At 42.1% G+C, this 25,886-nt stretch overlaps 2 protein-coding genes across 3 annotated transcripts in view; one reads left to right on the top strand and one right to left on the bottom strand.

Moving 5' to 3' along the window:
* Positions 1 to 505: 505 nt before the first annotated feature.
* RPUSD4 (RNA pseudouridine synthase D4) lies at positions 506 to 9,021 on the bottom strand. The gene is made up of 7 exons (XM_058544853.1): positions 8,815 to 9,021; positions 8,274 to 8,439; positions 6,763 to 6,964; positions 3,598 to 3,691; positions 3,377 to 3,521; positions 2,114 to 2,211; positions 506 to 1,079 (listed from the first exon to the last, which is right to left on the bottom strand). Exons 1-7 carry the CDS (start codon positions 9,001 to 9,003, stop codon positions 840 to 842), a joined length of 1,134 nt encoding a protein of 377 aa, XP_058400836.1. The 5' UTR covers positions 9,004 to 9,021; the 3' UTR covers positions 506 to 839.
* Positions 9,022 to 9,102: 81 nt separating this feature from the next.
* Positions 9,103 to 25,886, top strand: part of FAM118B (family with sequence similarity 118 member B) — a 45,788-nt gene continuing 29,004 nt past the window's right edge. Inside the window, exon 1 of one of the 2 annotated variants that reach the window (XM_058544851.1) lies at positions 9,103 to 9,188. The gene's annotated coding sequence lies outside the window, so the exon portion shown is untranslated. Of the gene's footprint in view, positions 9,189 to 9,265; positions 10,194 to 25,886 lie in introns of those variants that run through there. The other variant, XM_058544852.1, reaches the window with a different exon arrangement.

Raw genomic sequence — 25,886 nt, 5'->3', positions numbered from 1 at the left:
AGACCAAATCCAACCTGCAAATATGATGTGCATGGCTGCCTAAGTGTCTTTTAAAAACTTGATTTAGTTAGCAATGGGAGATTTCACATAAACATCTGGGTTTCCTGACTCTCTACAAAGAATTAGAAAATCTGTTCCCACAGAGCAACACCCAGCTGGAGGTAACAACTGCCCTCTTCAGACAGTGTGAGCACACCCCATACAGCCTTACACCAGCCGGCTTCATTCGTTCATGGTACCTGCCTGCCATTCACATTTGCTTTTCTTGCTTATCAAACCTCCCTTCCCAGGCTCTGAGATCATTAGTGCAGGAAGGCTCCCGTGCCGTAGCTGGAGATAACCCCGCATTCTAGGATAAGGGCCTACAAAACCTGAGACTATGCAAACGAAGTAGACAGGCTCTGCTGATAGATCCCGCAGCTCCATGAGGACACTAGCTAACCACTTCCAAATTTCTCTATAAGTTAGATAACCATTAAGCTCTTTCCAACCACAGGAACCTTCCTGATAGATCAACAGCTTTATTGTTTGATGAAAACAGTTCCGGATCATAGATTCTGTGCTTTAGTTCTCCTTTTCCAATTATTGACCCAATCTGCCTGGTCCTGGGCTCTCTTCCAGCTTGGCAAGGGGACCCTGAGGCAGGAAGACTCCCCGCAGGCTTTTCCAGCCTGTGTCAAAACCACCAGTACAGACTTTCATCTCCAGTAACAGCCCTGAAGCAGCTGGGTTTCTTCAACTTATCATACCTGGCTCCTCTGGAGTCTGTCTCAAGTGAGAAGTTACCAGAGTCCATTAAACAAAGCAAACAATTCAGGGGCCAAACTGCCCAAGAGTCTTCACTGTGCTCCCAGATGTCCAGTGTCATAGTCCCCATTTGGATCCTGACTTGGCATCTCTAAGCCCAGACGGCTCAGGGAACAGAGAAAGTAGCGAGGAAGCTTGCAGACCAGGTGGAGCTCCTCGTTCCTGGACCCCAGGGCAGGCAGGATCAGCTGGCGGGCATGCAGGTGAAGCGGGATGTGGCGAGCCTTTGACTGGGGCAGCCCCAGCTTCTTCAGGGTGCCAACAGACAGCTTCTATACAAAGACAAGAGAGCCTCTTTAGGGCAAGGCCAACGGTTCACCCTTGACCGACTGCAGGGTCAGAAGACTTCCACTTAAAGAGAACTAACACAGGGGCTGGCACCGTGGCCTAGTGGTTAAGTTCAGTGCGCTCCGCTTTGGCGGCCCGGGTTCAGTTCCTGGGGAAGGACCTACACCACTCATCAGTAGCCATGCTATGGCTGCGACCCACATACAAAATAGAGGAAGATTGGCACAGATGTTAGCTCAGGGTGAATCTTTCTCAGAAAAAAAAATAAAAAGAAAAAAATAAAAGGAACCAACACTAAGCCTCCAGAAGACGCAGTAATGGAGAGACTGCTTCAGGGGCATTTCTAGAAGGGTTCAGAATCCAGGGAAGAGAAAAACCACCACACCATGGAAGCTCTTAGTGGCCAATTCTCTGGCCTCCCAAGAGAATGGGCTGTAACGTCAAAAGACAAAAAACTGGGGCCGGCCCGGTGGCACAAGCGGTTAAGTGCACAAGCTCCGCTGCGGTGGCCCAGGGTTTGCCGGTTCGGATCCTGGGCACGCACCGACGCACCGCTTGTCAAGCCATGCTGTGGCGGCGTCCCATATACAGTAGAGGAAGACGGGCACGGATGTTAGCCCAGGGCCAGTCTTCCTCAGCAAAAAGAAGAGGATTGGCAGCTCAGGGCCGATATTCCTCCCCCCAAAAAAAAAGACAAAAAAGCTTCCACCATTGCTCTTTCGCAATAGCATGAAAGGCTGCTTTGAGCCTTCAGAAACTCTCCTCCCCCTGCCCACAGCCTCCTAACAAAATATGAGACTAAACAAATGAAGCAGAAAGGTCTGCTAATAAATCTTACAGCTCCATGAGGACAGGAGCTAACTGCTGCTGAATTTCTCTGTAAGCTAGATAACTAGTCTAGTCCCGTGTCTGCAGATAATCAATACATCTCTGCTGTGACTCACCTCAGGGTTTTAACCAGGGGAAAGTATAAGTTCTCCCCCTTATTCTGCTGCATATTGGGTCAAACCAGTATTACCTGGGGGGCCAGCCTATTCCAGTCTGAGTACTTGTGGTCACCAAGGATTGGGCAATCCAACCCAAAGGACAGGTGAACTCGAAGCTGATGTTTTATTCCTTTAAAAAAAAAAGAGAGAGAAAACTTACAAGTAGCTACAGAAACAATACCACTAGTGGCAACTGCTTCTAATCATATTAAATCAAAGCAGTAAAACCGGCAAAGCCCCAACTACAATAAAGTATAGAGAATAATATAGCAAACTATAAGCTATTAGAAAATAAACATTATAAATAGTGTGAAGCTTCTAAGCATCCCTCCCGCTCACAGCTCCCTCTCCACCACACAGAGCCATCATCATCAGCTTGGTGTCTATCACTGCCATGCATTTTTTTTTTGTAAATAATTTTATTATATAACACTATATAGTATTGCTTTGCACATTTATTTTTTATTGTGGCAAACTATACATAAAATTTACTATTTTAACCATTTTCAAGTGTACAGCTCAGTGGCATTACATACATTCACATTGTTGTGCAACCATCACCACTATCCATCTCCAGAACTTTTTCATCACCCCTAACTGAAACTTTGTACCCATTAAACACTAATTTCCCATTCCCACCCCCCTCCAGCTCCTGGTAACCACTAGTCTACTTTCTGTCTCTATGAATTTGACTACTCTAGGCATATCATATAAATGGAATAATACAGTATTTGTCCTTTTGTGCTTGGCTTATTTCACTTAGCACAGTTTCCTCCAGGTTCATCCATGTTGCAGCATGTGTCAGAATTTCCTTCCTTTTTAAGGCTGAATAATATTCCATCGTATGAATATAGCACATTTTGTTTATCCATTCACCTATTGATGAACATTTGGGTTGTTTTCACCTTTTGGCTATTGTGTATAATGCTGCTATGAACACTGGTGTACAAATATCTTCTCAAATCTCTGCTTTCAATTCTTTTGGGTATGTACGCAAGAGTAGAATTGCTGGATCATACGGTTATTCTACGCTTAATGTTTTGAGAAACCACTTTGCAAATTTTTAAATAAATGTAAGCAAACTGTTTATATCCTTCTCCTACCTACTGTTTTTAACAATCATCCCTACTGGAGTTCTGAGCCTCAGATTAGCACCAGAAGCACAATCTCAAACAGGTCAGCTATGACTCCAGCCTCCCCACAACATCAGCTGCTCAGTAGCAGGGCAGAGCCCAGCAAAAGCTCAGTAGCACTTTGTGTTTTGCCATCCCACCGCAGAACGGTGGCACTCTCACCAGTAATAGGCTGGAGTTCCAAGAGGGCGGAGGAGAGAGTGCTGCTTAGCACCTGGTACTGAGTTACAGCCACGTGCGCGTTCCGGCTCATCCGTACTCTCACCATTTTCCCATTGTCCATGCGGTAGCTCGGGGACAGCGTCATCTGAAGCCAAAGAAATCAAGACATGATTTCAAAGGAAGAGCAGCAAACCTGTCCCTCTGGGAGGCAGCTCACTCACCTTGTGGTGATGCTGCTGGCCTTGCACCTCCTTCTCCGTGATGGGGATATCCACGACTCCTGCTGAGGGCACTGGGGCACGCACAGTGATGGCCCTGGGTGACACACAGACCCTTGCTTAAGCCACAAAGATGAGTGAGGCGCTCCTTGGATTTGGCTACTTAGAGGTTCTAACACTGGAACTTCTGCACTACTGTGGTCAGTTCTTAAGATCGGAGGGTCCCAAATGATCTCTTGGTATAGTGCTTAGCCTGAGAGCTTGACACTATTCTTATAAATATATCTTTTTTACTACTAAAGTACTATATGCTAATTGCAGAATATTTGGGGAAAAAACAGACAAACAAAACAATTATATTAATAAATGGTCTTCAATTCCAGCCTTTAAAAATGAGTATGTATAGTTTAAAATAAAATTAGGGTAATATGGTTTTGTATCCTGTTTTTCTTTTCTAAATAATAGAAGATGGTAAATTCTAACGGCATAGGAGATGAATAATTAAATGAAAGAACTGAATGAAGAATTCACAGGACCACTCTTGCCCAATTTGCTAGGTAGATAAAATGGGGAGGAACTGTGCTCAAAGCAGTCACAGGAACCACAACCACAACTTGGGAACTTATTCCGAGTCCCTTTTGTCGGAGGTGTCCCTTCATCACGTCACAGACAGGTAGAAGGCTGTCTGATCTGTCCTGACGTTTATGACTCTTCCAGGACAATCCCAGAAGAGTTCTCCTGGGCACTTGGCAGCCTACCACAGAATCACTGACCAAGGCACCAAAAGCCACTCTAATGTAACATCTCACACCCCCGACACCCCACTTCAGGTCAGTAGCAGTTTGGGCTGCTATCTGATACATTTTATCAAACAAACTGAGTTGTAACTACTAGCTCACCATTCCTAATGACATAACACAACCGCTCAAAAATGTTCAGTCAGTAAACATTCACTGAATGTAAATCAGCACTGATTTAGGTAGGTACTAGTTCTAGACAGATGAACAAGACAAAAATCCCTGCTCTCAAGGAATTCAGGGTCTAGTAAGAAGATTCAAACAAATGACTAGAATATAACAAGTCGCTATCACAGTTAAGTCAGCAAAAGCTCATTGGTTGCCTACTATGTTCTACTTCTAACTTCCACACCCTGCACTTGGTACTCATGACCATCATTCACTGGGTTCCACCCTACCCTTCCAGCATTATCTGCCACCACCCCCCACTCCAAATTGGACTGTATGTCTTACTCCTTTGTGCATGCCATTCTCACAATCTAGAACAATCTCTCCATCTCGTCTATCAGATCCTATTCATTCGTCAAGACCCAGTTAATTGGTTTCAACTCCTCCATGAAGCCTGATACTGAGAATGGTTACCGAATCTGAACTTTCATGGACAATTTTCACAAATAATATAACATTTTCTTATAGCCTTACATTTGATTATTTTTATACATAATAATAGTCTTGATTTTCTATCTTTCAGCTTTTACTACGAGCTAGACACTCTGGTAAACACTTCACATGCAGTGTCTCACTTAACTTTCTCATCAACTCCATTACTCCCATTTTTCATATGAAGAAAAAGCTTAGAGAAGTTTACCAACTTGCCTAAGGTCCCATACTGGTAAATGACACAGCTGAGAGCTGAACACAGATCTTTTTGAACTCTTAGCTACTGTGCTAAACTTACTCCATTATCTGTAATCTCTTGTTACAGTGGTTCTTACACCTGATTCTACATTTATAGAGTCATTTGTGGAGCTTTTTAAACATATAGATGCCCAATCCCCACAGTGACCAGACTTCTGAATCAGAACCTCTGTGGGTGGGTCTCAAGCACACAGATTTTTTAAAAGCTCCCAAGATCACAAAGTAGCTGCAAAATCTGTAACACAAAAAGGACTAACATCCAAAGTGTAAAAGGAATACTTACAAATCAAATAGAAAATAATAAACAACCCAATAGAAAATGGGCAAAAGAAATAAACAGTCTGTTCACAGAATGGGAAACTCAAACAGCCAATAAACAAAAAAAGACAGTCAACATCACTAGTACACAGGGAAAAAGAAAATATCATTTTTTTTTTTACCCATCAGAGTGGCAAATTTTTTAAAAATCCATTTGGTCAGGCCTAAGGGGAGGTGGACACTCACCACTGCCAGTGGGAGTAAAAACTGACATAACCATTTTGGAGAGCAATTTGGGTAGTAAATATTCAAATTTTAAATGTCTGTACCTTTCAACCCAGCAATTCCATTTCTAGGAACTGGACCTAAAGATATACTCACATATTCTTTGCAATAGGCTCTGAAAAATGGGAAATTACCTAAACACTCATCAATAAGGAAATTATGATATATCCACATGATGGAAAACTATAGAGCTATTAAAAAGGCGATAGCTCTAAATGTACTACACAAAATGCTCTCCAAGATATACTGTCCAAGTGAGAAAAGCAGGAGCAAAGCAGGGCAAAACATGCTGCCATACGATAATATGCTGACACAGGCCCAGTGTAACTCCGGAGTTTACACAAGACACCAGTAATAGTGACGGCCTCTGGGGAAGGAAACTGAGCAGATGGGGGACCGGAGTAGATTTCATTTTTGCTCATGTATCTTTCTTCTATTAAAGAAAACTTAGGTAAACCTATATGCACTAACATGGAAAGATCCTCAAGACATAGAGTTAAGTGGGAAAAGAAAAGTACAATGTACACTGTACGTGATTTATATACACTGTATATACCAGACATGTGTATAAATACATTGAGTAAGGACCAGAAAAATAAAAACCAAACTACCCCAAAAGAAGGGACTAAAATGACAGAGTGGGTGGATTCTCCAGGAGTTTTTTGCTTTGTTGTTTGACTATTTTACCTCAGGAATGAAACCATGTATTACTTGTATAACTAATTTTCAATAATTTTTATGTACAGCCATAATTAGGAACCACCATTCTATTAGACTCTAATATTCTAAGCACTAAACCAGTTTCCTATACTTTTTTATGCCCACAGGTCCTAGGACAGTGGCTTCTATTAACAGTGGCTTCTATTAACAGGCTTCTATCTGTCTATTCATCCTGCTGTATGAGTGGACAGATAGACGGAAGGGATGCCTGCATTTACACCACCTCTGCTGCCATCAATGGGCTTCATACCAGTACTTCTTTGCCACCTGACGGGTTCTGAACAACTCCTGGACTTGATGTGCCACTTCCTTCTCCCAAGCCAACACCATTACACCTGTGGTTTCCTTGTCTAGCCGGTGGCACAGATGCAGGGGCTCTGCCTTGTGGCCACGAAGCATCTTTGCCAGGATGGGCAGTACATCACTGATGCAGAGCTGGACCCCAGGGCCACCTAAGGAGGGAAAAGCCAGAGGTTTGAGTGACCAGGAAAAGACCCCACGAAAGAACTTTACTTGGGAAAAAAGCCCTTACTGGATTAACTGTCAATGCTTTCTAGATCCTTATTACCGCAATTTGGTTCAGGGACTAGCAACATTGGTATGCTCAGGGCACTTGCTAGAAAGGAATCTCAGGCCCCCAACACAGATTATTAAATCAAAATCTGCATTTTAACAAGATGCCCAAGCGACTCATATGCATATTAAACTTTGAGAAGATTGAGAATCTTGAGAAGTGCTGTCCTAGAGAATGTGGCTTTCTCCTCAGATATACATATATTTTTTAAATCTACTTATGTACTCACACTAAAATCAGCAATCAAAATGAGGAGGTCTGATATTTCACCATATAAACAAAGGCTTGAGAATTTGCCAAGTAAACCCTAGTGAGAAATGCAAGACCATGAGGCCCTCCTGAGGCATTACAGAAGAGCTAAGAGGATGGGCTTCGGTGTGAGGCATTCCTGGGTTCTACTCTACATACTCTCCTAACTAGCCATTGACCTTGGACAGATTACTTTAATCTTTCCAACTTACATTTTCTCATCTATAAAATGCAAATATGTGGATAATAATCATCTCAGGGGGAATGGGAAGGCAAGAAGCTATTGTGAGGATCAAGAGAGAAAAAAACACACAAAACACTCCGCAATGTCTGATTTAATTCCCTGCCTTTACACACAACCTTCTCCATATCTCCCCCAAAAGCATTCTTCTTCTAGCTAAAATACACCTTTCCCCCAGTAAAACCCTTTTCATGAATGCATTTTTTTCTATCAATCTTTTCTGACTCACTTCAGCTGTCTCTGACAAATACATTCAATATTTATTCAAAAACATCTAAGTGTCCATTAAATTCTAGGCACTCTGGGGTTTTGTTAGGTAGACTCCAACACACACATGTACACACACACACACTCCCCTCATATATATATATTTTTATATGTTATTTCCTCTTTCCCACTTTCGATGGAAAATAATCTGAAGACAAGAACCACACAGCCTTTGCATTTCTCTATAGCAATCCCTACGGAGGTCTGCACACGGTACATTCCACGAATTACTGCTGACTGCCAACCGTCTGAAACGTGGAGACTGTCTTATTTACCTCTGTGTCTTCAGTAGTGTCTTATATACGACAGTACTCCACAAAAGTTGAATTATTTTGAATGCAAGACTTCGGAGAGCCCCACAAGGAATGTGTCTCAGTTACCCCTAATTGTAGGAGAAAGCAGCCCGCTCCCTTTCTCACGGGGTCCTTACCATGCACAGGGAGACCATAGGGCTTATTGATGACCACAAGGTCCTTGTCCTGGTGGACAATCCCTCGGCTCAGTGCCTTAGCAAGCACGTTGGGGTGGACTCGCTGCAGCTGCTGTGTGAACCGCACTAGTTCTTGCACTCTCCGCTGAACAGGGTTTGTGGGCACCTACGGGGAGAGACGGAGCGACGGGAAATGCCTGGTGGGAAAGACCTTCAATAAGTCTGGGTGAGACTTTGGGTAGGGAATGACCGTATCTTCGCATTAGACTCGCGCCTTCCCCGAGTAATCTGAGAGCAGGGGTGCGAGTCTCTTACCTGTATCCACGTGGTGCTCAGGACGACTCTGGCAGGAACCAAAGACCCGGCCCACAGGAAAATACCGTACCCTACTGACCTCTCCCCTCCGCCGTCTCCCCATTCTTCCACCACACATTCTCGACATTTAACTCGGTATCTATCAGAGGACCCTCCTACCTCACTCCCCGCCTGGGAAACCAGTGAGCGCACTGCCTCTTGGGAGTTGTGGTCCTTCCGGACTCACCCGCTCCTTCTTCGTCTTTTGTTCCTGTTTCTGGGCTCGGAGCCTCTCCGCTAATCGCTGGGCATCCAGGGGCCTAGAGGCAGCAGCAGCGGAACAAAATGGCTTTGAGATGAGAGTGAGGAGACTTCCCAAACGCTCCCCGGTACCCCAGACCCAGAGGGCAAGCGCACTACACCTGGGCGCCGCCATCTTGCCAGAAAGGGAGGGGCGAGCCAGCACCACGTGCAGAAGAATGCTAGAGGGAGTGGGCGGGCTCTGTGGATCACGTGGGTAGGGGCGGGGCCTGGGCCGAGTCACGTGGGGGCGGTGCGCGCTAAGTGCGGCTGCGCGGGCCGGTAGCTGCAGCTGGATCGGTGGTGTTTGGAGGAGACGGGGTGAGTGTGTTGGGAAGCCAGGTTGGGGGCGAGGAATGTCAGTACCTCAACGTTTAACGTTTTCGCGTCCCCAGGATTTGCGTTCTCGGAGAGCACTGCGCTGGGAAACCGTTTCTCCCTTTGGGAGACAATCTCACTCAAAAACACCTCCCCGCCCCCGCGCCCCCGAGGAAGCGATGCCCCATAAACGCTCGCCCCGAGCCTCCTTAGGCGCCTACCTCGTCCCTGTTGGCAAGCGCATCCCCGGTGTCCGGCCAGTCGCCCGAGGGACGCGTCGTGTCCCCTCTCATTTCGCTACCGCTCGACCTTCGGAGATGCACGGATCTCTGTAGACTCTCCACCTCTCACCTCCCGACTCCCAGCCTCTTTGTTTCACATTGTAACCTGTCCTTCTCGCCCAGGGATGATGGGGAAGCCCTCTCTTATCCAGGGACCCCAGTCCATATTTCCTGCCTAGGGAACACCTTGAGTTTCTTCTGTCCTTCCTCAAGAATTTATTTCTTGAAGTCTCCTCCTCCCTACGCTTTCCCCTGCTTTCAAAGGAAAGACTGAAAGTATAGAGCACGGACCTTCCCTTCCCCTCTCTGCTTCCTTCATTTTTTCCCTCCGTAGTTTGCAACCGCCCCAAACCCGCTCTCCCTATTTTACCCTCTTTCCCTTTCTTAAGGTGCAGTGTTGGAACTCTCATGCCCAATCTACAAGGGACTTTCTCTGATTTCACTAAGGGGTGGCTTGGAAGATGAACATCTGGTTGGGATGGTAATGCTAAAAATACCATGGGACATACCTGCCGTTTGTTAAGAAGAAAGCTAATGTCGAGTTCTGAAAAGGTATTCAGAAAAGTAATGGATCTGTACTGACGATAGAGGAAACAGTTTTTTAAGAGCTCTTCGAATGAAGACTGCCTGAGGGGCTAGCGTAGGTAGTGGAATTAGGTTTGTGTCCTACCTCTCCAAATGTAATTGGCAGAAGGAGCCATACTGAGCATGAAATAAAGTTGAACAGGTAAGTGGAGCTAGCATATAGAAGACTTGAAGTTGAAGAAGAGTTTGAACTAGATGTGATAAGTAGTGAGGAGTCTGAAGCTTCTTGAGCAGGAGAGAGACTCCTTGAAAGTGGAATTCTAGAAATGAATCTCGCGATTGAATGCAGGACGGATTGAAAAGGAGAGGGCTTTGATAGCAGGGACATCAGCTAGGATGCTGCAATCTCTGCAGTCAGTAATAAGGTTATGCTTCATTCAGTGGTCTTTTGTTCCCTACCTGTACTGTCTTTTGAGTTTGAGTTGATTTCGAGTTGCTCAGGTCAAGATGTACCATTGGGCAGCTGTTACTGAACTGTCAGCCCCTTAAGGACTCGTTCATTTTTTTGTCCTCACATCTGGCACAGAGTAAAGTCGAATTCATTCACTAGATGGCTGAAGTGCGTCATAGACGTGTTAGATGTGTCTGAACATTCTGAATTGTCTTACTTCTGTCGTCTTTTGATCTGAGGAATGGAAGTAGGAGTAAATTTATTTGTCAAGTGGGAAAGAAGGCTTGTGTATGTTTCTGTAATAAGACAGGGGATTGGGATATAATGTGAGGAATTCCAGGGGAGATGGGGAAACAACTTCTCTCTCTCCGTTTTTTTCTCCTGCAAATTCACAGGTAAGACATAGATCTAAAAAAGTTGAGAAATTCCACCCTAAAAGAATTATTACCTTTTACTGATATGCTCCAGACACAGGTTGTAATTTCACTAAACAGTCGCACATCACTTGTTACCCAGGTTCATGAAGACTCCTTTTCCAAGGACTCTGACGTTTGGACATCAGGACTTAAATTCCAATCGTTACATTAATTACAAACCTGTTTTGATAGTACTTTTATGGTTTTGTGTGCGGGCTGGGAAAACCTACTTCTGTCTTAACCTGTCCTTAGTGTCATTCAAGAAATGCCACCTGTTCTTGCAGAATTGGCCTTCTGTGGCAGACCCAACTCAGATGTCATTGCTAGTGACACAGACCTTGTGTTCTTGGGTTTCAGGTTAACCCAAGGCACACACTGTAGTGCCTAAGGATAAAAACACTAGTCACTTTTTTCTAAAGATGGAACTTTTAGATTTTTCTAGTTGAAACTTTGTAAGAGAAATTTGAAGAATTCAACGTTTTTGTTTGCTTGGCATCACAGTACAGCTTGAGCTAATATGAGTATAGAAGTTACAACTTCCTTGATGCTTCCCCTATGAGTCTAGGCACTTGGTGATTTAAAGTAGAGTTGCTGTCTGAGTATACAAGAATTTAGGCAAATATGATGACTGCCTTTTGTTTTTTAATGCTACATTGCCTCCCTCTTCCTTGTTCAATTGATCCTATTTTAGGCAGTTCATTTTTCCACTTCTACATCAATCTCACATTCTCATTTTGGTTGAGGACTACTGTTGTCTCCACTGTTTTCTTAGTACAAGGGAGGAAATTCTGGTTCTGGTGTCTTCATTCTTAAAGAGTACAGACGTGGCTGATTTACGTAGATTTTGATATATGATAAAATGTGCCCCCAAAATAACCATAAAGAAGAACTTGATAATTTGTTTTTAAGGACATTTGCTGATCTATGCAAGAACAAGGCTACCTTTTTATTTCACAAATATACTTGAGGATGTACTAATAAAGGAACTTGTGTTTAAATATCACAAATTTAAGGTTAATTAGTGGCATAAGGTTAAATTCTGGCTCCTCAAACGCTGGTTTGCTAGTTGCAGATTAGCCAGTGATTCAGTTCCTCTGAAGAGCAGGAAGTGCTTGGGTGTTGTTTGAGGGTTTGGGAGAGATTCAAAGGAGCAGCCTGGAGGTGTCCTGGAAGGCGAAGCTGTTGGGAGCCAGGAAGTCTGAGGACCAGTCCCAGTTCAGCTGCTTGTGAACTTGAGCAAGTAATTTGGGCTTTAGTTTTTTTGTCTTTTAAAAGAAGATCCTTACAGCTCTAGCCTTCTATTCTATGAAGATTTTCCACTAACACTTAGGTACTGCTCTTTCTTAACAAGTGGAATTTATTTCTGACTTATCTTGAATACATTTAGCGTTGGCACAGAGAACCAGGATTCTGCTCTTGTCCCCAGAGTTTAACCTTATGCCCCTGAGCTGACGTTTATATTTGGAGGTTACTTCATTGAGTGGTGCTGGATATACCTTAAGATTTCCTAAGTGGGGCATGGCAGGGAGTGCAGGTGGAAAAAATTATTAGAAAGCGATAGTGGGCCGGCCCCATGGCTTAGTGGTTAAGTGCGCGCACTCCACTGCTGGCAGCCCGGGTTTGGATCCCGGGCACGCGCCGACGCACCGCTTCTCCGGCCATGCTGAGGCCGCGTCCCACATAGAGCAACTAGAAGGATGTGCAACCACGACATACAACTATCTACTGGGGCTTTGGGGGGAAAATAAATAAATAAATAAAAATTAAATTTAAAAAAAAAAGAAAGCAATAGAATAAGTGTTATCCTATATCATGGGTGTTAGTTGTCTTTTCCATACCAGCATTTTTTTTTTTTAAAGATTTTATTTATTTATTCTTTTTCCCCCCAAAGCCCCAGTAGATAGTTGTATGTCATAGCTGCACATCCTTCTAGTTGCTGCATGTGGAACGCAGCCTCAGCATGGCCGGAGAAGCGGTGTGGAAGCGGTGTGTCGGTGCACGCCTGGGATCCGAACCCGGGCTGCCAGCAGCAGAGCGCGAGCACTTAACCACCAAGCCACGGGGCCGGGCCCCATACCAGCATTTTAGAGAGATTCTGTTGTGCTAATGCCCTTCATTATATATTCATTCAGCTTTTGAGTAATGATCAAGGCAGGTCTAGCTTAAACCAGTACTTCCCAAACTTTTTTTATATCATGGCACATGTGGAAATAATTATTATTTCATGGAGGAAAACTGGAGGCTGTCCACAGAAGACAACTGGCCTGGAAGCTGTGGCTGTCCCCAGTCCTCACCTGACTGCACCACAGGCTAAGGAGATCCCTGTCCTGTGGCCCATATGACCGTGAGGAAGGTCAGCATTACACATTCAAGGTCTTTGACCCAAACTCGGCCTTAACTCTCAAGAGGAGCTGTATTATTAGTTATTTTTATTAAATCTGTCTCTGATTTGTTTCTCCCTTATGTGCGTTTGGGCTCTTGGTTAGTTTATATTTAAAGATCATACTTTTCCTTACAAAGTGGCCTTTCTAAAAGTGTGTGAAAAGTAGTTAACTGATGAAGAATTGGGAAATGCTTTTGTCTTAATGTTTTGAACTCATTAGATTATGAGCAGTCTTGCTCTGCTTATTTAGAGAGGATAGAGAATGTCTTTAAATGGCTTATTCTGTGTTTTCCATCATAAAAACAATACAGAAAATGTGAAAAATACAAAAAGTAGAGTGGGAAAAAGTCATTCACAGTTCTGTTTCCAAAATATTGTTAATATCATGGTTTTCCTCAGTCTTTTTTGTTGTGCATTTTTTTTAATTGTAATTTTCAAACATTTACAGAGGTAGAGAAAATACTCTGATGAACCCATGTATCCCTTAGCGGGCTTCTGCTACCAACCAATGTGGGGCCAGTCCTGTTCTACACCCACCGTTACCTCCCAGATGATTTTGAATCAAATTTCAGACATATTTCCTCTTTGAACACCTCAGTATGTATTTGTAAAAGATAAAGACTTGTTTTTAACATAATGACAATACCATTATCACACCTTAAAAAATACATTCCTTAATATCATCAAGCAGCCAGTTAGTGCACAAATTTTCCCGTTGGTCTCTTTTTTTTAAACAGTTAATTTGTTTGAATCGGGATCCAAGAAAGTTCCACACATGCGTACACTTTTAATTAGAAGCACAAGACCATATGGGCGTTCAGAAGAAACATGTGGACTGTAAAGTTTGAGGAAGCTTAGAGCACACTGGCTAAGAGCATGCACTTTGGAGTCAGACAGACTGGGTTTCACTTCCTCCTCTGCCACTTGCTAGCTGTGTTACCTTGTGCAAGTTACTTAAGGTCTCTCTCACTTCAGTTTCTTTGTCCTGTAAAATGGGGATAATACCTACCTTAGGACTGCAGTGAGGGTTAAGTGGGGTAATGCATGTTAAAGCACTCATGTAGAGCTTGCCACATAATGAAGCCTCAATAAATATTAGCCATGTCTAATTCTGCCACTTAGCTAATTCACTTCAAAGGTTTGGACCTTGAACTTCTCACCCAGAAAGGGGAGTGGGCTGAACAACTAGATGATCTCAGATTCCAGCGCTTGCACAAACTGAGGTAGTTTGGTATTTTAGAAAGAGCGTGAGCTTTGAAAGAGACTGGGGTTTGGATCAGGCTTTGTCATTTACAAGCATTTAATCTCCTCAGCCTCAGTTTCTTCATCTGTGCAATGGAATTAATAATACCTACCTAATGAGACTGTTGTGATGAGCAACGAGATAAATATATGCCTAGCATGTAGTACATACTCAAATTAAATAATAGCATTTCATGATTGTAAGTTAAAATAAGATCATTACATTAGAGCATTTTCAAGACTGTAAAGAGCTATGTATTTTGTGGCATTTATATAAATGAAGGTGATCAAGGTATCTTATAGGAAAAGGAATATACACTGGAAGGGTGAACATGGAAACCCTGTTTCCAGAACGTGAACAGTGGAAAATTGAGGGACGAGTCAACCATGTGTTTGGACAGAAGCCAGAGGATATCAGGATCCCTAGAGAAATTCAAGAAGGTATTTGCAACAGATAGTTGCTTAAGTTGAATAAACCTATTTTCTGCATTATTAGAAAATTGAAACAGCAGTAAGTTATGTGAATTGTTGTGTGTGGGTGGGTGTTTTAATTGTTAATGATTGGAATATGCTGTGTTTGCTCTAATAATACTTTTAGTTTAATGAAAATAACTTCCACTGGCTGTTATGAGGAGAGCTGATTTAGAAAACCAGATCCACCCTAAGTTTACTGATCCCATGTACAGTCCTAGTCAGCATTTTCCCAACTTGCTGGATGATAAGAATCACCTGAGTTACTTTTTTTTTTTTTTGCTGGGAAAGAGTCTCCCTGAGATAACATCTGTTGCCAATCTTCCTTTTTTTCTTCCCCAAAGCCGCAGGACATAGTTGTATATTCTAGTTGTTAAGTCCTTCTAGTTCTTCTATGTGAGCCGCCACCACAGCATGGCTACTGACAGACGAGTGGTGTGGTTTCACAACCAGGAAATGAACCTGAACCTGGGCTGCTGAAGCAGTGAGCGCACTGCACTTTTAACTGCTAGGCCCTCAAGGCTGGCTTCTGAGGTACTTTTAAATCTACAGATCATCCCTCTAGAAACTGTGACTCAGTAAATGCTGAGTTAGGGCCCAGGAATCCATTTTCCTGCTTCCTTTCTGCCCAGCAAGCACCCTAGAGGCCTGGGCTCAAGTTTCCTTTGATTATGGATATACCAGACAAAAGGTAAGGTTACTAAAAATGTAGAGAGAAAAATGGCAAATTTTAAATGTTGCTATTTTTCCCTTTTTATTTTGTTTCTTATCAAAGTAATTCATGTACGTATATGGTTTAAAAAGTCAGATGGTACTAAAAGAATTCTAATGGAAAAAAAAACAAAACAGTTCCCTCCACTCTCCCCACCTCATAGTCTCATTTTTTAGAGGCAGCTGCTCAATTACGTTCCTCTTTCCTCAAGCATTATGTTCATTTCTAAATCATTTGTGATGTTGTTAGTTCTTGTTTTCCCCCAGTGTTTGGCCTGTTGATCTCCTGCAGGGATAGATTAGGACTTAGCTCCTGCACCCCACCACTCCCTACTTTCCATGCCCTCCACCGCCTAACAGAGCTGTAGTGTCATTTTTGGTTAAAGCAGGCGGCTTTTATGTATTTATACTTCTGTCAGATACCATTCACCGTTGAGCCAGATGATCTGTCTGTCTCAGCTCTGCCCTTCCTTCTGTTTAGATTGGCCTTTGCCTATTTTTTTCCACATCCTGCTGTTAATTTTTTCCCAAATGCTCCAACATATTAGGCACATTCTTATCAGTAACATTTCCTATGAGCTCCAGTGTATCCCTTCCATTTTCTTACTGGAGCTCTGCACCTTCTTCCTCCTCTCTTTACTGTTTCCTTTCGGAAACTACTACCCAAATGTCATTCAGTAACTGCCCTCCACTCCTCCTGGGCTGGCACCCGTGTGTCCCATTTCTTAGCTTAGGTGCTTATTTCCTAAGAAATATTTGAATGACTTTTTTTTGCCTACAAACTTGTTTGATAGTTTGAAAATGTTATAGAATTCTAGGTTGGAAATAATTTTCTCTTAAAATTTTGAAGGCGTCGTACTGTCTGGTATCTGTAATTGCTCTAGAGGCATAGTGATTCAGATCCTTTTTATGTGACCCTGTTTTGTTGGTTTGGTTTTTTCTTTTCTCCCTCACTGGAAGTTTTGAGGGTATTCTCTGTGTCCCTGGTGTTCTGGAATTTAATGATGGTGTACCATGGTGTGGGTCTTTCCTCATATGCAGTCCTGGATACTCAGTGGACTCTTTCATTTTGGAAATTCGTGTCCTTTCAGTTCTGGGGCATTTTCTTCTTTTATTTCTCTGATTTTTCTCCCCATCTTTCCTTTTTCTTTGATCCTTTTTCATAATATTCATTCTTGTTGTATGGATATGGTGACTTCAAAGAGGGTGCATTATAGTTCTTTAGTTTTCTGCTGTCTGCGTTGGAGAAGGTTTGAGATCTATTGCCAGAATGAATATCAGCCCTAAAATAATGGCAGGCCCCTGCATATGATGAAAACTTTGTGCTTCAGCACAGTGTTATAGATCCGTTAAGTCCTTTCCCTGGGGACGGGGGAGGGGCCAGCCCTCCACCCACTCCCTGCTGGCTCCCACTCACCCCAGGTTCCTCACTGCCCTCAGCCACTAGAAGTTTACTGCTGCTTTCTGTATTCTGCTGTAGAAACATGTTCTGCTGCTCTTTTGATAGCTCCACAGGCTACTTGAGTATTTTAAAAAGTTAATTTTACTAAGACATTAAGATAAATGAAAGAAGAAAAGTTTTAAAAAAACCCTGAGAAGAGGAAGCTATATATAAGAAAACTTATGGTGTAAAAGCAGGGGTAAACTCTAATGAAGACAGTTTCTAAATTGATATGACCATGAAACCAGGATGCTCACACTTCCTCCGAGAGTTCCTCTTGAAAACGTCTTTTCTCCAAAGAAACTTAAATACCAGCAGTGATTGTTTGTAGGTGGGATTACGAGGTGTTTTCCTTTCCTCTTTCTGCTTCGCGGTAGCTCACGTATTTCCTGTGGTGCCAGCTTGTGACCTGTGACTTTTCTCGTCAGGAGGAAGGTGCTGTCTCCCTGGTGAGGCGTCCGTGTCCCTGGGCCCGGCCGCCCAGCGCTCTGTTGTCGCTCTCTGTGATTGCTCCCTTGGTCGTGCACTGGCTTCCACTCGTTGGGAAAGTGTGTTTTTAGGTCTCCCTAACCTGTTTTTCTGTCACCTAGTTTTTTCCCTCAATTATTTTCACTTTTTAAGACCACTTTTTAAGACTGACACTACCTGCTCAGCAAAACAATGCTTTTAAAGCTATTTCTTCTAAGTTTACCTAGTCTATCTAGTGGTTCTGGTGGTCTCCGTGGCAGATAATACCTTTTTTTTCAGCTTTCATATTCTTGTATTAGGTCTAAACAGTGCTTTCATCTCGTAGTTCATTTACAGATCAAAGAGAATATTTTTCAGTTAATTTTTATTAGGAAAAAAACAAATATCCTGAAAAGGGTATCCAGCTAGTTTAAGGTTACAAGCTTAACCACTTTCCTAAGTTCCCTTTGGTCCATCATTCTGTTGTTCTTAGGGGATTATTGAAATTGATCCAAGGAATGTACTTACAAGTACATTTTAAAAGTATATGACAGTTCTTTCAAAATCAGCAAATGCTTGTGTTGGTGTTTGAAATAGAAAGAAGGAAATAATCACCTATAATCCTGCCATGCAGAGGTGATTTCTGTCTTTCAGAGACCAGCACACATGGTAAGCGACCGGTTGTTGAACTGTTTTTTGACCTTTAAATTTAAAGTACTGTTTAAGTACCTTTTGAGTTTTGAGGGGCTGTGTAACTGAAACTTTTGAGTAGATATCTCCTGGGTCTGAAACACAGGAGGGCTCTGAGCTGAAAGTATGGATTTGGGAGTCATTAGCGCTTAGTTGGTATTTTAAACCGTTGGAGTAGATGGAGTGGGAAGGAGAGGGAATATGTAAAGTGATTAGACTGGGGAATCTGAAGCAGTACCCTGAGGACCCTCCACTTTTCAGGAATGGGTAGAGGAAAAAGAGCTTCCACTAGAGGGTTGGAGGAAAACCAGAAAATACAGTATCCAGGAGATGAGCGTGGAATTAAGTGTCAAATGCTTCCAAGAGGTGAAGGAAGATAAATACTAATTTCATTGAATTTTGCCATAAAGATATCTATTTCCCATAAAGCTTTCCTTGGTCTTCCTCAGGCACAGTTGTTAATCTCCTCTGTACTTCTTACATGTATATTAAACTTAGCACAAATGTGTTATCAATATTTGTTTACAGTTCTGTTTCCCCTAAAAGTTGGGAGACTTTTCAAGGGTGTGGCCCTTATGGGTATGGTCTTAGTCATCTTTGGTGAGATAGTGTTGTACAGTGTCTTCACAACATGGACTCTGGAGTCAGCGTCCCATGTCTACTGTGTAATAGCTGTGTGACCTTTAACAAGTTACTTAACATCTCTGTGCCTTGATTCCATTATCTATGATATCTGATATGTGATGATAATAGTATCGACTTCATATAGCAGTGAATGTTTAGAAAGTATAGAAAACAGTGCCTGGCTCATTATAAATGCTGTATGCTGCTTGGTGGAAGTGAGCTGGATGCGGTAATAGTAATATTGTTAGCACAGTACCTGGCGTTTAAGAGATACTTGAACATGAAAATTGAGCAACCGTGGCTAATACACTTCCTCTCATTTTAAACTCTACCAGCATGTACAGAATATAATCATGGCCAGGTCACAGGAAAACCACAGTAGAAGTGGACTGAGGATTAAGTGCATGTAGCTTTGTATTATAAAACAAATCTATAGACTTTTTATAAAAGTACTATGTGATCTTAGTTTCTTTTCATGAGTTGGGAAGGAGAAAAACGAAAAGGTAGAGAAGACTCCTCCAAAGCATGTGAATAATTTTTTTTTAATGGAGCATTTTTTTGGTAAATTGGTTGTTTTCTTTTGTTTTTTTGTTTTGAGGAAGATTGACCCTGCGCTAACATCTGTTGTCAATCTTCCTCTTTTTCTTTTTCCTCCCCAAAGCCCCAGTAGATAGTTGTATATCCTAGTTGTAGGTCCTTCTAGTTCTTCTATGTGGGACATCGCCTCAGCATGGCTTGATGAGCAGTGAGCAGGTCCACGCCCAGGATCTGAACAGACGAACCCCAGGCTGCCGAAGTGGAACGCGCGAACTTAACCGCTATGCCACCGGGCTGGTCCCGTGAATATTTTTATTTGTAGAGATAAATATTAGCCTTAAACAGGTGAGCAATGGGTATCAGTTGAAGAATGTATTTGGCATAAAAGAAACAATACTACAACTTTACTCATTCGTCCTGTTTTTTACAGCTTGTAAAATTAAAAGTATCACTTGCTCTCTTAGACTTTAAGTTAACTCATGGTAGGTACACACTCATTCAATCAGCAAATATTTGAACATTTACTACACTGTGTAAACACTTACTATATAACAGAAACTGTGCTAGGGGCTGGGGATATGATGATAAATAAGACAGACACTGTACTTGTCTTGAAAGAGCTTTTATTCTTAGGGGAGACGCCAATAATTGCAAGTGTTAAGAGATGCAAATAAGGAGCTGAGGTATAAATGAGGGACTTAGGGTGCAGGAGTGGATCACCAGACCACATAAGGTCATATTGAAGCTGACACCAAAGGATGGGATGGGGGCAGAGGTCGTCGTAGAATATATCACTCTAAGCAGAGTTGTGTGTGTGAGCCAGGAAAGTGTGTGATGGGTCCTCTGTGGCTCTAGAGCCTGGTGATGGAGGGGGAGGCTGGATGGGATGTTGTAGAGAGGACTGCAGATGTCAGAGCATGCCAGGTCTTGTAGCCGTGATGAGGAGTGTAATTTTATTAAACACGGTGAAAAGCTGTTCAATGATTTTAAACCATGGCTTAATCCGATTTGTGTTCTGAAATCCCTTTTGCTGCTACATAAGCTTTTCTTATTCTCTAGTTATGAAGTCCTTTAGATAGATTTAATGTGTGTAATACGAGAGACTGATTTCTTAGCCCTGAATACTGATGTCCTTGAGTCACTTGCCAGGAAGAGTTCTTGCCTTAAAAATCCACCCTTAAACACCAGTTCACATGGCTGGCCCAGTGGCGCAGCAGTTAAGTTCACGTGCTCCGCTTTGGCAGCGGCCTGGGATTCACAGGTTCAGATACCGGGCATGGACCGACGCACCACTTGTCAGGCCGCGCTGTGGCAGCGTCCCATATAATGTAGAGGAAGATGGGCATGGGTGTTAGCCCAGGGTCAGTCTTCCTCATCAAAAAGCGGAGAATTGGCAATGATGTCAGCTCAGGACTAATCTTCCTCACACACAAAAAAATCAGTTTACATCTTAAGATGTCAGAAACTTGAGTTGTAAAAATAAAATGATTTACGTATAAAATGTTCAATTAGTCTTGAAACATTAAACCTGAAATCCTTTTGCCTGCTAGAATCCGGTTCTCTTCACTCACTGCTATGAGGTGGGCATGTCTGAAAAATGATAGTCTGAATGTTGATTTACTGTGCATACAGTTTTCACAGGAATTTGCCATTTCCCATTTGTTCCATTTAAAAAATGAAATGGCTTTTTATGGTCCTTGAATTAAAAGCAGTAATGGTGTTTCTTTTAATTGGAAGTGCTCTTTCTGTTGCACAATAAATTTCTTTCTTGTAATGCTAATCATGAGCAGCATCTTGCATTTGCGTGAGCTCATGCAGGAAATATTTGAATGCCTACTATGTGCCGGGCCCTGTCCTAGGATAAACAAAGATCCCTACTTTGAGGAGCTTACATTCCAGTGGGAGGAGGCAGATGGTGAATACTAAACATAATTAGTATATTTACTATGCTAATAATGTAATTAGTATGTTAGAAATAAAAAGAACAGTTAATGCAGTGAGCGAGGAGGGTGCTGAGCGAGGAGGGTGCAGTTTTCAATTGGGGATGGTCAGGTTAGGTAGCATCATTGAGAATGTGTGTTGAACAAAGGCTTGGAAACCTGTGCAGACACACAGGGGAGGAGCATCCAGGCTGAAGGAACAGCAGTACCAAGACAGGGCCCCAGGCAGAGCGCAGCAGGCCTGTCTGAGGAACAGGAGAGAGCCAGTGTGTCCAGAGGGAGGGTAGGAACTGGTTTCTCCTCAGTCGATTTCAGAAAGTTCGTAAGCCAAAATAGATGACTAATTAGGCAAAGAATTTCCATCCCATGAATGTTCTGCGGTTGGTAATCTGTACACACCCAGACTCATGTCTTAACTTGAATTAGGTACTTCCAAAGTAACACAAAAGTTTCTTAAATTCATTTCATAGGGCAGTTAAACAAACAAACAAAAATCTTTTCCTGTGAATAAAAAACTGATGTTGGATCCCATGCTGATATGGCCTAGCATTTAGTAAACAGTGAAAATTTTATTCCAATTTATAGATCTCCAGTTAAAAGGCAAAAGGCTTTGTTTTATAGCAAAGGATGGCAAAGGCGCCAAGTGCACTTATCTCTAAGAGGGGCAGTGATGGGGTGAACGTTGGGCTTAGGGCGAAACTGCCTGGTAAGGACAGGTTTGGTTACCTCCCTGATTTCTTTCAAGCTCAGTTGCTCAAGCTCTGTTACCATTTTTATGTGGCAGTCTACATTTTCTGTTCTTTGACTCTGAAATTTTCCATGTGTTTCTTAAGTTTCCAGTCTTAACTCGGGCATGCTACTTTCATAAGGTCCTAATCAATGACTAAGATGGTAGAATACCGCCCGAGTCAGGTGCACAGGAAGTGTATTATATTGATATACGTTCAGTATATGATCCCCAGCATCGTTCTTGTTTCCGGTGCACGGTGCTCTGGATAAAGAACCAGCCTCAGTTTGTCCCTGAGATCACTAGAGCTGTTCCTGCCGTACCTGCTCATAACTAATCTGTTCCCATGTTGTTTCTGAATTTTGTTTTATTTCTGGAGTGTTTATATAGAGAGTATCCCTCTGTAGTTTCCTGTACTTCTTTCTCGCCGACTCCTTTCCCAGTTGGCATGATCCTTTGACATTGGAGTCCCGTCTGTGGTCGCTGTCCCTTGCTTCCAGCTTAGTCTCCCAGGAGGTGGAAGCTGAGGTGAGGTCGCTCGAGGACGCTCAGAGGCACGGGTCTCGGACTTTCTGAGGCAAAACATTCTGCTTTCTTCTCACAGTAAAAGGGAAAACGGTACAAGTTCATTTAACTGCAAGTTAGAAGGGCCTGGAAAAATTTTCCTGGACTTTTCTCTCCTTCCTCTAGATAGGACTGCATGTGAATCACCCCAAAATTTAGTGGTCTACTTTCTTTTTCTTTAAAAGGAAGTGACACGACCTCGTTAGGCCTCCAGTTCCAGTGTCATCCTACAGGGGAAGATCAGGAGCCTAGCATTTAGGAGACGTTTAATAGCTGTTGAAGGACAAAATTAAAAGAAAAATTGAATGCCCTCAAAGCAAGCTTATTCTTAAATCCCTCGTTATTGGGTATTCCGATAACTGAATTTTAAATGTAATTAAGAACCTAAGATGGGTGTCTATTCAGTTATTTTTTATCCATTATGTCTAAGATATTGTGCACTTGAACATGAGCTCAAAAGCAATGAGTAAATTGGACTTGAGTGATTTCTTTTTGTTTATCTTAATTTTGCAGAACATTTTATTTATTTTCCTTTCAGTTAACTCTGAGAATAATCATGAAGCAGACCTGCTTTGTATCTTTGTTGTATTCTGTCCTCGGTTTTGCCGTTAATGGAGTTTGGATTACGTGGCCACAATATGGGGACCTCTGAGATGTTTCACCTGATGTTGGCGGTGAATTCACTTAATCACCATTAACCTTCAGCTACACTTGGGTTTTTAATTTTTAATCATAACATTTGCCAAGCTTCGCATTGTCAAAATAATAACTTTTTTTTAATTGTCAAACTCAGTACTGTTGAAGTCAGAAAACCTCAAGAAAGTGAAAAGGGGTGAAGATTAGGTGGGATATTCTTAGTAAACTTTTTAATTTTTATTATGACAGAAACGTCTTCCGTTCCTTAAGACTTGTCAAATTTCAGCTCGTAGAGCAGTCCTTTCTAATGATGACATCTTCTGGGATCGCCCAGACTTGCAGGAATCTGCATTTGTACGCAGCATGTTCTGTGTACTCTGCTGGCGTGAAAAGTAAACAGTTGAGGGTATCACCATACATAACTGACACTGTCTTAATAGGAGGAATTTAGTCTTTAAGGACTCACTAGAACATAAAATCTTACCCTTAAGGATTTATTTAATCTTATTTCTAATGAATAGCCTATGTCATTTGTGATGAAATTGTTTGTATGATTGTACTAGTTGAGACATGGAAGATATTTTTATTAAGTATTTTAAAAGTCTTCCTTAGCAACACGTGTCATTGTTTTCAGGCTATACCTTCTCAGAAGCTTCACAGGAAGGAAGCAATGACAAAGAAGGAAGTTGCTATTCTTTGCACAGTAAAAATCATCAACTTCCGTCACCAACTTCTAATTCAAATCAGATTTTAATTTGGATGTTCCCTTATCCCTTTTGGAAACAGTTTTGTTCTCTATATGTGTGTTACTTTGGCTTTATAATTGAAAATAACTGATATAAACAACATCTCAGCTCGTGAGCCTAGCTCCCAATGTGGTTTATTTTGGGACTTGGGTTAAAAAGCTTTCTAAAATTTTGGGTTTTATCACTCAACCCTTAAAGTCTTTCATAAAACCTACCTCGGATGAAGTCATTCTCCCTTTGTTCATATATGGGTCGTTGTTTGCTGGTAAAATCCCAAGAATAAGTGGTATCAATCGTCTCAATCTGCCCTTTTTTCAGTGACTACGTTAAGCAACTCTTCAGGAAATGGGTGTGATACAGATGTTACCTGACAGAAGGTAGAGGATGTCAGGCACATGCAGTTTCGGGATAAAAGTAGGAGCAGACTAAGTTAACCAGAGGAAGAGGAAGTACTTCAAGACTGTGGACACAGAGGAATCAAATCTTGGCACTTCTGGATGTAATTCCTGTATATCACTTCCATCTCTCTCTGTGCATTAGAAGGAAGAGTGGAACATTTGTTTTATACACTGATAGGAAAGGCTGAAATCTACATTATAGAACTGAATTTATCAACTACCTGAGTAAAATATTTAATTTGTTAATTGTCACTGAGCTAGTTGAGTGCTCTTTTGTACCTTATACTGGGTATCTGTTTCCTCCTCCCTCCCCCCAACAGTTGCTAAAAACCAGATGTGTTGGAATTAGTCCAAAAGCCACAATTAGAGGGATTTGATTTCTTCCAAGTTCGAGGATGACTGTCTTCTTCTCTTAAAAAAATGAAGTTAACCCTTTTCTATGTTTATGCTAGAGAAATAAGCCAGTCTTTATTCCTGTTTTTTAAAATAGAAGGGGAGAAAGCTTGCTGTAAATACAACTGATCTTTTAAAGCCAGAAGTGTACCCCCTTCTCAAGCTATTCCTCTGTAGATCTTTTATTTCCAGGCAAAAGCGCCATCGTTAGAACTTATCTCTCCTTTTGATTTGTTCCATCCACCCATATACCAAAATGTGTTCTTCTGCGTTCCTTCTGGTGTGTCATTTGTTTGAGCTGAAGACTACACACGGGAAGCACAGGAAGACACACAGATCGGCATGAAGGAAGCGGGCTGGGAGACCTCACTCTTCTGCTTACATGGAAAAAGGAACCAGGTCTTGCTGTCTTTGCTAGCACCCAGATGCTGTGAAAGCAAGAACGACAGGGATTCTGGGATTCTTTGATGTTTTCAAATCCACAAGTCCTCTAGTTTGTACAAAGTTAATTTCAAAAACAGTCCCTTTTATCTTGTCTCTTTTGTGTGTTTCTTAATGGATTTTTCCTAGAACACTTGCCTTGATTTTTCCCTTTTTCATCGACCAGATATAAGCCTTCTATTTCCTGCCAAGCTAACAGGTTTCAAAGTATAAGTGTCCTATCTTATGTGAAGACTTAGGCCTTAAAAAATCTGTTAATGAGGTTGCTATTACTTTTCTCAGCATTTACCAGGTGTCTGACTTTTACATTGCTGAATTCTGTTGGCCTTGAAGGATTTCTCAGTGGCTTAGCAGTAATTGGAATAATGAAGTGCTGCCACAAGTAAGTGCCTTTGTTTTCTTGTGGCAGAAAAGCTTTTTCCACCTCTGCTATGCCTAGCAAATCCCACTAAAATGAAGACTCAAGTAGTGATCACATAAAGAAGTTAATGTGCGAACCAGTTGATGCACGTTAGGAATTCTGTGTAAGATTTTCACAGTTAGCTTGGAAGCTCTTTAGCAGTCACTGCATATTGTTTAGGGTAGATGCTAAAACGGATGTTTTTCTGAAACAGTGCCCTAGAAGGAATAAGATGTG

Source organism: Diceros bicornis, chromosome 7, assembly GCF_020826845.1.
Source record: "Diceros bicornis minor isolate mBicDic1 chromosome 7, mDicBic1.mat.cur, whole genome shotgun sequence".
NCBI lineage: Eukaryota > Metazoa > Chordata > Mammalia > Perissodactyla > Rhinocerotidae > Diceros > Diceros bicornis.
This window is presented reverse-complemented; position numbering and strand designations above follow the sequence as displayed.

What these genes read in the sequence shown, in the direction of transcription:
- RPUSD4 (XM_058544853.1), bottom strand. Translation starts at nt 9,003, where the DNA reads ATGGCGGCGCCCAGGTGTAGTGCGCTTGCCCTCTGGGTCTGGGGTACC. An exon ending in GGAACTCCAGCCTATTACTG is followed by an intron (nt 2,212 to 3,376) that starts GTGAGAGTGCCA and finishes TTTTTTTTAAAG; the next exon opens with GAATAAAACATCAGCTTCGA. An exon ending in GGAATAGGCTGGCCCCCCAG is followed by an intron (nt 1,080 to 2,113) that starts GTAATACTGGTT and finishes GTCTTTGTATAG; the next exon opens with AAGCTGTCTGTTGGCACCCT.